Source organism: Punica granatum, unplaced genomic scaffold, assembly GCF_007655135.1.
Source record: "Punica granatum isolate Tunisia-2019 unplaced genomic scaffold, ASM765513v2 Contig00432, whole genome shotgun sequence".
NCBI lineage: Eukaryota > Viridiplantae > Streptophyta > Magnoliopsida > Myrtales > Lythraceae > Punica > Punica granatum.
Genome location: NW_022204344.1, coordinates 1 through 10,934, shown reverse-complemented (window position 1 = coordinate 10,934; position 10,934 = coordinate 1). Strand labels below are relative to the sequence as shown.

At 41.5% G+C, this 10,934-nt stretch overlaps 2 protein-coding genes across 4 annotated transcripts; one reads left to right on the top strand and one right to left on the bottom strand.

Annotated features, from left to right (window-relative positions):
* Positions 1–745: 745 nt before the first annotated feature.
* LOC116190407 (protein OCTOPUS-like) lies at positions 746–3,049 on the top strand. Its single transcript, XM_031520088.1, has one exon. The coding sequence runs from the start codon at positions 1,016–1,018 to the stop codon at positions 2,867–2,869; it is 1,854 nt and encodes a 617-aa protein (XP_031375948.1). The 5' UTR covers positions 746–1,015; the 3' UTR covers positions 2,870–3,049.
* An 83-nt stretch (positions 3,050–3,132) lies between these two features.
* Positions 3,133–5,864, bottom strand: LOC116190408 (protein NRT1/ PTR FAMILY 8.1-like). Of its 3 annotated transcripts, none has more exons than XM_031520089.1 (5): positions 5,653–5,864; positions 5,362–5,512; positions 5,044–5,261; positions 4,371–4,924; positions 3,133–4,144 (listed from the first exon to the last, which is right to left on the bottom strand). In XM_031520089.1, exons 2-5 carry the CDS (start codon positions 5,465–5,467, stop codon positions 3,310–3,312), a joined length of 1,713 nt encoding a protein of 570 aa, XP_031375949.1. In that variant the 5' UTR covers positions 5,468–5,512; positions 5,653–5,864; the 3' UTR covers positions 3,133–3,309. The 3 variants fall into 3 exon arrangements, with proteins under 3 accessions (XP_031375949.1, XP_031375950.1, XP_031375951.1); XM_031520090.1 differs by having other exon boundaries at positions 5,684–5,864; XM_031520091.1 differs by having other exon boundaries at positions 5,690–5,864.
* Between the last annotated feature and the right edge of the window lie 5,070 nt (positions 5,865–10,934).

The following is a 10,934-nucleotide window of genomic DNA, read 5'->3' as shown; positions in this document are numbered from 1 at the left end:
ACAGAGAGGGGAAGAGATTTTGGAAGGAAAAAGGAAATGAGTCCCTCTACACGTTCTATTGGACTACACAAGGCATTTAACGGCCATGTAGATGAGAATTGACAGCTACATAAGCATTCGATGGAACGACATGTTAGATCATGAAAAGATTTGAAATTTTGTGAATTTCTAGGCTAATTTTAAGTACGTGATATATGAGAAAAATTTTGAATTGTTCGTGCCTTTTTAAGCAAAAAAAAGAAGAAGAAGAAGAAAAACCTAATTATAAATATACTATCACTGGTCATTGTATTTAATATTATACTGACCACGCGAAAAATAAAAAAAAAGTAACAATTACTACATTTGATTCACTAAGAACGTATCCCCGACAATCAAACTTATATTCTTTTGAATTGTCTTTGTTGTTCCGTAAATCTGCCAGAGAAAAAAAAAGGCTTGGTTCGACAATTTCGTGAAAGGAAACTCAGTGACACATTACTCTCGTAGCTTCCACGAGATAAACTTTATATTAGAGCGACAAAGAATGTGATCAGTAGATAATGCAAGGCTAGCGTGCCCTGATAGTCCCTTCTTTCATAATACTAAGACAATTACGCGCTAATTATGTGTTGTAATAGTATTGGTTATATCATCTTATAAATATCACGAGGGGCGAAAATTTATTTTTCGGCACCATATATATCATATCATAATATTTATTCTCTCCATAATAATACCCATGACTTTCCCATTCCCTTTTCCTTTTTTTTCCCCTTCCCGTTCTTTTATTCTTGTACATATTAGAGGGTTAAATATTAATAGCGTAAGTAGCACTATAGTACTACTTCTAGTTGGAGTATACAATGCAGCAGCTACCAGTACTCTGGGCAGGGTTTAGGTGTCCCATTAGTTTCCGTTTAACAGAGATCGAGAGAAAAGGCTCTCACCTCTGTCTTCTGTCTGTCTCGCCTTGCATTCTCTCTCTCCCTCTGCTAATGCAATTGCAACGAATCTCCCTCTGCAGAGTCCTCCGATGACTACCCTCCACCACCGAAGCCACCACCCTCACCACACCGGCCGCCGCCTCTCTGTCTGCCCCCTCCACCCCTCCGCCACTCCCTCCACCGCCGTCTGCGCCTCCTGCCTCCGCGAACGCCTCTCCGTCATCGAACCTTCCACCCTCCACGAGATCCCCAACGCCTGCTCACCCCGCCTTGACCGTCTCCGCCGCTGCAGGTCCTACTCCTCACGCCCCGAGGCTGGCGCCGCCCGCACCTCCGCCGAGCCCCGCCGTAGATCATGCGACTCCCGAGGCCGGAGCTGCAGCCTTTCCGATCTGTTCACTGCCGAGGATGAGGGGACCGGCCTGAAGGTCGAATCTTTGTCCGGTTTGAGGGAAGAGGATGAGAGCGAGCAAGACGGAGAAGAAATTAGGGTTGACGTCTCTCAGCGCACTGATGCGATTGCGCGGGAGGACAATGCAGCTAACAATAGGAGATTCTACGATGACGATTTCGAAGGAGATGTTGAGTTGAAAACTATGAAGGAGTTTATAGATCTCGAGCTGCACAGCAAGAAGCAGCAACCGAGGAAAGAAATGAGAGCCTTTTGGGAGGCAGCTTCGGTGTTCAGCAAAAGATTGACGAAATGGCGGCGGAAGCAGAAAATCGAGAACAAGAAGGGAGGAGCCGCTGGCAGTGGCAATGATGATGCAGTGAAGGTCCGTGAGAAGCTCCATCCGGGCAAGCTAAGAATAAGAGAGACGCAGTCTGAGGTTGGAGAGTACGGACTCGGCAGGCGGCCATGTGATACTGATCAGAGGTTGTCACTCGATGCTGGGAGGTTATCACTCGATGCTGGGAGGTTATCTCTTGATGCTGCGAGGCTCTCGCTCGATGTTGGGAGGTTTTCGGTGGATGTTGGAAGGGTTTCTCTTGAAGAACCTCGGGCTTCTTGGGATGGTCATTTGATTGGGGGGAGGAGCTACAGTCATCATCATCACCATCCCCACAATCAGAGGTTTAACCCGATGGTGTCCTTTCTTGAGGATGTGAAGGTGATTGATAGTATGCTCAAGAGCAGGGCACTGGTTGAGGACAAGTTGAATGTGGTGGATGAGGAGGGGAGGAGCCCTGGTGGGTCGATCCAGACCCGGGATTACTACAAGGACTCTGTAGGTTCTCAGCGGCGAAGGAGGAGTTTTGATCGGTTGAACTCAAGCAGAAAGGGGCCTCTGTTGGAAGCTGACGAGTTGAAGTCAATGTCCAATGCAAAGGTTTCTCCTGCCACTACGGAGTTATTTTACGGGGCAAAGTTGCTGATTTCGGAGGGAAAGCCAAGGGGCTCAGACTCAAAAGTTACCCAGGATGATAGCTGCCTAAAGAGTATTGCCCCTGCCTCCAATAATGCCAGGCATGTTGCTGGTGGGAGTGATCCAAGGCAGGGTAAGAAGTCGCAAAAGTGGGGTAAGGCGAGGAGTATCTGGGGCATAATTCAGAGACGGAATGAGACCAAGTGTGCGAATGAAGAGAAGTTTGAGAATGGATGCATAGAGGGTGTGCCAGTTCCCAATTCTTGGGAGAGGGCGAATCAGGTTTTAAGTGGGGGAGAACTGAATGGTATGATTGGCTCGAGGCATGTTTGCAGTGGCAGTGTTAGTGCAAGGAATTCGGGTGCAGCGGCTGTTGAGGCGAGGGGCATTGGCTCGAGGACTCGGGAGGAATGTGCTCTGCAGAGAAACCAGAGTGTGAAGTATTCTCCGGGCAATATCGACAATGGTCTGCTGCGGTTCTACCTGACTCCGTTAAGGAGCTCCAGAAGCAAATCCATGAAGAGCAGGCTAGGGAAAGCGCATTCCGTAGCAAGAGGCATGAACGCTGTAATATAAAGACGTGTTAGCTTGTGCTGTGTGGTTCGTTGTTGGTCATCTTTTGTAATATATTAACAGTTTAACACACACAATATGCCATCAGTTCTATATGCTTCCCATGACAGCTGCTCGACTGATAATTGTAACTCCTTGCTTTTGTTAGAGAATGAAATACTGCTGAGGCACTTTTACTATTTAGTGATCTCCATCAACTGTTATTGCAATTATGATCTTTATCGTGGAAAGAAAAGTATGCCTTGAAACATTTATTTGAACTATGATGAAGAGAATACAAAGAGGTGACTTCTTTTTATATTTCTTTCAGTAGGAGCCAGATATCTGCAAACAGAATATGTACATTGAGCAGACGATACTTATCCAAGAGCTTCGTGCAACAACAGGAACCGAAATTTGCACTTGCCACTAGGGCAGCAGAAACTAAATATATCTGCAGAAGTTCATCGGAGTGTGCCGACTGCCCTCTTGTAAGTGTACCACCTTGCCACCAGCAGGAAAGCTCCCAGATTAAGCCCGCTCAGCACTGCCAGCAGCCAAAAGAAGAAGTACAGGTGCCCGTAATTTAGATTATCAGGAATCCACCCGAGCTTTCCACCCCTGGTGCTGATCTTTGTAACGATCGTCACGAGCAGAGAACTCAGATAGCTACCTAGAGCAACCGTAGTCAGAGCAAAAGCCGAGCAGAAACTCCTCATTGCATCTGGTGCCTGCTCGTAGAAGAACTCAAGCTGCCCGATGAAGGTGAAAACTTCTGCACACCCTATGATGAAATATTGCGGGACCTGCCAGAATATGGACATGGGAACAACTTCATACTTGTAATAGTCGTGCCTTCTCACCATGTTGAGCCTAAGCACCTCTAGTATCCCTGCAGCCAGCATAGAGAAGATGGAAATGACGAGGCCTATTCCCATCCTCTGGAGCTGGGTGAGGCCATTCTTGTGACCCGTGAATTTTCTCGCCTGTGGAACGATGATTCGGTCGTAGATCGGGACCCAAAGGATGACGCTGAGGGTGGCAAAGATGGAGAGGGAGGCAGTCGGGACATAGAAGCTGGTGTGTCCCACCTGACGATCCATCGTGTAGCCTTGCAGGATAAACATGTTTGTCACTTGATTGTACACTGTCGAGAAGATGATGCCTGTGGCCCACACCGGAAGCAAGCGTGCTATTGCCTTTAATTCCTCCACCTGAGTGACAGTGCAGAGCCTCCATGGGTTGGGGCACTCATTAATGTTATCGGATTGCATCTCCACTGCTGCCTTGTCGAAGAAGCTGGACAACGGCAAAGTGATAAATGGGAACACTTTTTTGCTTCGAGTGATCGTTTTGCTACATGTGAGAGCAGAATGAATAGCCCTGGACACTCGCTACTTATTTCCATCTTCTCTTTGAAAAGTAAGAAATTGGGCAGCTCCCCCACACAGTTTTCTACCTCTCTACTAGCAAATAAAACAGACAATTAAAAATTCTCCGCAAACCAAATCAGGCTTCGACTAACCTCAGATCTTTGGTGTGATCGAGCTTTCGGCTTCCTTTGATCGCCGATTCTGCATCAGCTGTCTCATACAAGAGGGACTTATCTGCAGGAACTTTGATGCGGTACTTCCTCACCGAAGCAACCACCACCTGACACAAGCGGGTGATAGGGCTTCCTCCCGGTTTCTGGTTCCGATACAACCTCGTACCTGAAAAGAAACTCACAACAGCTATTGCCATGGCCACTGCAGGGATCCCAAATCCCAATCCAAACCCAACATTGTCCTGCACATAAACCAGCACAGAGGCAGCAATGAGAGCTCCGATGTTGATGGAGAAGTAGAACCAGTTGAAAAAGGAACTCTTGCGCTTCTTCTCCCCCTCATCAGCGTCATCAAACTGATCAGCTCCATAGGATGATACACAGGGTTTGATCCCTCCTGTCCCGATTGCGATCAGATAAAGTGCAGTGAAGCAGATGGCACTCTGAGCCTCCGTCGGGTGGCAACCGTCCTTCGCCTCACACGTTGGCTTCATGGCCGGCACTGATGCTGACAATGTTAGCAGAGCCATTCCCTGCACGACGATAAATGCATTATGACGGCTTCAAGCATTCATCTATTGTGATCTAAGCCTTGAGGATGGCCGACCAGCCCTTTAACAGATCTGTGTCGAGTCATGTCAGGAGGACTTACAAAGACATAGATCATGGAGAAGCAAGTGATGGTCCAATATCGACCCAAGTAAGCATCGGCTAGGAAGGCTCCAATCAGAGGAGTGATGTAGCAGGTCCCGCTCCAGTTGGAGCTGTTTTTGGAAGCAGTAGTATTGTGCTGATGAAGTCGAAGTTTGAAGTAAAGCACCAGATTGGAGCTCATCCCGTAGTAAGCCAGTCTCTCGCGGCATTCGATCCCTGTCCATTGCAGCTAGTTATCCCTTAGGATTCTTTTGGTTCCATAATAATATATTATTAGTTCTCCCATACTTGTGTTGAGTGAAGTCAAGTTTGGTACCGAGAATGTAGGGGCAGGCCTTCCATGTCCCGGTTTTCTTCTTATTGGCAGGGTTGCCTTTGTAGTCAACAGTTCCATCCTTCGTGTAAACATCTTCTTCCTCCATTGCTTCTGATTGTATATGTAGCGGAAGAGATGAGCTTCAGATCAGCTGCACAATATACAAAGAATCCCCTAGAGTTGAGACCGAGCACGCAAAAATACAAATAAGGAAGCAAACTGGATCGTTGTGTTCGTGTGCTATGAAGAAGGCGATGAGGCCTCCTCGGAGTTGAGACGAAACATGTTTACGCGTGGGGGCTTAAGAGTCGAGACGGAGCACGTTTACGCGTGGGGGCTCGAGACTAGGAGCTATCATCTTCTTCTTCATCCTTCTTTCCTTTGGAAAGTAACAGGAGGACAGTGCTTAGGCACTTCCAGTCTCTTGACTCCTTGACTATTCCATCTGCGCAAGTTACACTTCTGTTCAATAATAGAGGAAATTATATGTGCACAGTCCCTCTTCCCAAGATAGATAGATATATATATATATATATATTATATAAATATATATGTCAATTGCTAATCGAACATGTCGCCGGGAGCTGTAATATAATGACAGCAATCAATCGCTTTAATTTCGATTGGTTGAAAAACTAGATCCAGTAAGTCCAACAACAGCCATGTCAGTTTAGCTGTAGTTAGATTCCCTTGGTAAGGACGTCATGTGCCGAGCCGAACCTAACATATTTTGCTGTTTCAACTTGAGACTCTCAAGAGTCAAGACTTCATTTTCAATATAAGGGAAAATAAAATACTTTTCCTCCGAGGTTCGGAGGATAATGCCGAACCCTGATCAATATGGATTCCCATCATTTGTTAGAAAAATTACAGCCACGCCACTATGCCTTGTAGCACTAATATTCGGCATATTAGGTCGGCACAAATAGCATTGCTCTTCAATATATTGAACCATTCCACGTCATTTCATTTAAATGTTTTTCCATTCTTAGCTTTATACCATTTTTTTTTTAAATGTTAGTGATCTATGATAGGAGGCGTGGACCCGTAAGTATAGAAAAGGTAATGTCTCAAATACCATTGGCTTTGGAATTATATCTTCGTTTCGTTCAATTTCACTCCGCACGGCATCTTACTTAATTTTAAAGATATGGGCAAGTCCTTCCATCACCTTACCATCAAAGAGAACGCCAATACCGCAATGCGTGAAAACAAAGGGACTGGTCCATGTAGATTGAATTAGGAAAATCAAGAGAGCCACAAATTAAACTCGATTGGTGGGCCGTTTTGTTTGGACTGATTGCTGCTATGTCGTGTGTTCTTATTTTCTTCCATGGTGGCGAGTGATTTATATCTATTTAGACAAAAAAAAAAAAAAGAAGAAGCTTATTTTGTCTTTTAATTAGGGTCCAATTGTCCCTCTCTTTCTCCCGGCGGTCCCTTTCGATCAGTACCTTGTCTGGAAGGACGTCTGACCCCAAAATTGTTTCTTGCCATCAATTTGCTTTACGGTTGATGAGAATTGGATTGACGCACTGAGCAACTTTGAACAATTTAAAGCATCCAAGCTGATAGATGTATCCAATTTGTATGGATCGCATTCTTTTTTGGGCCAGGTGTGGATCAAAATATATGTCATCTTGGTCTTTTTAGGCTTTAGAAATCGAAAGCTCATTTACTTTTTTATAAGGCCACTGTAAGATGAGATGGGCTTTCCAGCCCATTACGGTCTCCTTCCTAAGTCCTAACCATTACCCAGCTTCGAGCATGCTTCCATATATACCCAAACATTCTCTTAAATTAAATCAATCTATATTATACACATGTATAAGACTATAAGTTAACTTTCATATGTCAAAAAGAACATTGAAGAGTGTATATATATATATATATATCTCTTTGTCTTGGTCAACATCCAACAGAGGGAGCTATCCGATGATTGGGGACGCGTTGTTCTTTACTTGTACACAAATCATCTCTAGAATGAGTTGCCGATCAGTAGAAAAGAAAGAAAATTAAACTATGGTTTTGATGTGCATTTTGTGAAATCAAATGAAAGCTCCCATAACTATATGTTAATTATCCATACGTATACCTTTCTAAGCATCGCAAGATAATCTTGCAATCTGACAGGTGTTGATTCTTCATGGAACAATGAAAGGGACATGTCCACATCCCTTTTTCATCTTCATATAATACACACACACGCACGCACATATGTAGAAGTCATTTTTTCTGCAAACTCCTAGATGAATTATAGAGATTAATCTACCTTTATTAGGAGAGAGAGAGTAGACAAATTTTAAGCAACACACGGCGGGGAGGAGCATAAATAAAGTCCGAAATAATTAATCATTGTTAAATTTATTTTTATCTACGAAAAATGGAACGGCTAATGAACTTTTACTTAAAAGGGGAAAAAAATTGAAAAGAAAGAAAAGATAAGAAAACGTGTGCTGCCTGTGGTCATATTGATCATCTTAGTGCTCTCTATAGTGTAACGTCATTTTCATTCACAACCACCTCCTTTTAAAGCTGGATATGAAATGTGTTCTTTTTGATAATTTAATTAACAAAAAGAGAAATTACAGGCATGTCAGTCGTTGTTCGTAGCCAGCTTTGATCTTAGACGGTACTGAACCTAGCTAGCTAGTTACATTTCATATATCGTCTTCGTGTTCCTTTTTCCTCCAAACCCGCCAATCCTAGGCATTTAATTTTACCTGATCATCACAAAATAATATATGTAAAAGAACATGTCGATCTGCGTTTTCGTGTTTAATTAACTTCTTCATCTATATTTTTTTATTTACTAAAGTACACCTTTTTAAATTTCGGGGAAAACGTAAAACAAATAATTAAATCTATTGATAATGAGAAGTATGGATGAGCTGTGATCAACATATATACATGCACCTTCAACTCAAAATCTTTTGCTTTCACGGAGGAAATACATATTTACTTGTCCAATTAGCCAATCGTCTTGAAAACCATTTTTCAACAACTGATCAACTTATATACTTCTGCCCCCAATCCCAGCCCGGCCAAAGAAAACCCGACGAGGAAGAAGCAGGAACTACATAATTAAAGGAAATGAAAATAATATGTACAGTCAATCGAGTTGGGTTAACACTCTTTACCTTTAATCCATTCAACCCCCACATCTACTTTAACTGCCTTTCCACAAACATTATTGCTATATCCTCCTAATAATAAACATAAAAATCCTACTAATTCAAAATTTCATTCACAGTGATATAAGTTATAATTACATGATATCCAGAGACTATTCAATTAATGTGAGTGAGAGTTTGAATTAGGAAGATATTTAGACACACCAATTAGGAGAATTTAACATTTTTTATTAGACTCTAAAAGATATATAAGAATCAACCATATTAAATAAATAAATATATATATATATAGAGTTTTTACTTAAAATGGCTTATGGTTTGTCCGTTTTGTCAAATCTATCCTATGTTTTTTTTGTCAAATCTATCACATGGTTTACTTTTTTCATAAAATCTATCCCGGCGTTATCTTTTTCATCAACATCTAACGGCCGTGCTGACGTGGCACGTGGAAAGATAGTGGGCCACACTTGCCACGTAGGCGCCACATCAACACGGCCATTAGATATCGACGGAAAAGATAACGCCGAGATAGATTTAATGCAAAAGATAAACCATGAGATAGATTTGACAAAAAAAACATATGATAGATTTAACAAAACGGCCAAATTGTGGACTATTTTAGGTAAATACCCCATATATATATCCTCCAAGAAGTTTGACTCATTGGGAGTCGATCGAGGTTGTGAGGACTAGGATATATTTATTCACACAGACATATTATATATGAAATCGATGGATTTAATAAGTAATCCAAAAGAAAGGGAGCGGATTTTCATTCACATTGCTAAATAAATGACATTGGATCTATCAGAATCTTTCCCAGTTAAACTTGTTTAAATTTACATTTACTAGAGACATGACTTACCTCAGATGATACACTTGCCCTCTTTCTCACTCATAAAAAAAGATATGACGTGAAAAAGGATCCTGATACAGTAGTATAAGATGTCAATTCAAAATTAAAATGTATTGAATTTAATTTTCAATAAATGAAACTTTAATATATATATATATATATATATCTTCTTATTTTCGCTTATTTTCTATCTTTGTATTGAATCCACTCGGCTATTACCGAAAAAATGCTGCATCTCTCTAAGCATGTGTGTCATAAATTGATAATTTGACATTGATCACGTGCCCGACGTCAAGCTAGCTCAATAAATGACAAAAGTAGCTAGGGTTTCAATTGACTAGCTAGGATAGAGCGGAGTTCATGGTAGATTCTCAGGATACCACTATTAATTATAATAAACTAATTAACAAATATATATATATATATATATACACATACAAGCATAGGGAAAAAAATGTAATTGCGAAGGGAGTGGTTGTGGTTAGATGGGTTCGGGTGTACTTAATTTACCTCAAAATTAATCTGTAAACCAACCAAAATTAATGATTTAATTTGCTTACCTCTTCCATTCTTGAAAATCGGAACCCATGACATGATGCTGAGCTCAACTATATACATTAGAAATTCAAAACCACTAACCGGTCACGGAATTATATATTAATTAAAAGATTTTCAGGCGATATTAATTTTGATAATTAATTAAGTTCCATGAAGGATGAATTAGAGAAAGGCCATTGCACGTACGCATGCATTTGATCAAGTTACCCAGTATTCATATATATGGAATGGGTATTGAATAATTTGAATATGAATATGAATAGGACCCATATACATTTTTATGCCATATAAGGTGATGTGTATAAATGCCATCAAGACTCAATAGTATTATAATCTCAACATTTTATCATTCCATTCTAGATTAATAATCCTAGATATATAGCTAGCATATACTCCTCTCTATGAATGCGTACTGTTTTGTACTCTGTATATTATCGATTTGTTTGGTGTAAATAAATATATATAATAAATTAATGAGAAACATGATACACACACATATATGCTACGTAGTTATACACACACATGTATGTGCGTGTGTGTGTGCATCCTTATGCTTTCGTTTCGTGCGTGTTTGACCTATCTGTGTGTGTGTGTGTGTGTGTGTGTGTGTGTATCTATCTATCTATGCAACTACATTATATTCAATTAAGAATCGTCTCTGGTCCAAAAAATGAGTAAAAAGACAGCGCAACCTGAGATCGACTTCTTGGGGTTATATATATCGGTCTGGGGAGTTGACACCCCCCACACTTTTATGCCACAAATAGCAAAACTCACCGCGGTCACACAGCACAATCTTTCTTTCTTCTAAATAATTTCCATTAAACCAACCTCACAGAGAGAGAGAGAGAGAGACAGAAAAGTGATTGATGATGGCATTGGCAGCAAGCGGTGGCACACAATGATAATCTGATGACGACGGTGACGATTCGGGTCATAGTAGTAGGGGGCTGGCTCTTCGCAGCTCTACTGATGATGCTGCATCAGGTTCAGGAGGTGCAAGGCATGGAGAGACACTACAAGTT

Bases quoted from the DNA above. Each gene is read 5' to 3' on its own strand.
- LOC116190407 (XM_031520088.1), top strand. From the start codon at position 1,016: ATGACTACCCTCCACCACCGAAGCCACCACCCTCACCACACCGGCCGC.
- LOC116190408 (XM_031520089.1), bottom strand. From the start codon at position 5,467: ATGGAGGAAGAAGATGTTTACACGAAGGATGGAACTGTTGACTACAAA. The intron at 4,925-5,043 runs GTAAGTCCTCCT...ATCGTCGTGCAG, and splicing joins TCTCCATGATCTATGTCTTT to GGAATGGCTCTGCTAACATT. The intron at 4,145-4,370 runs GTTAGTCGAAGC...GCCGTTGTCCAG, and splicing joins GATCACACCAAAGATCTGAG to CTTCTTCGACAAGGCAGCAG.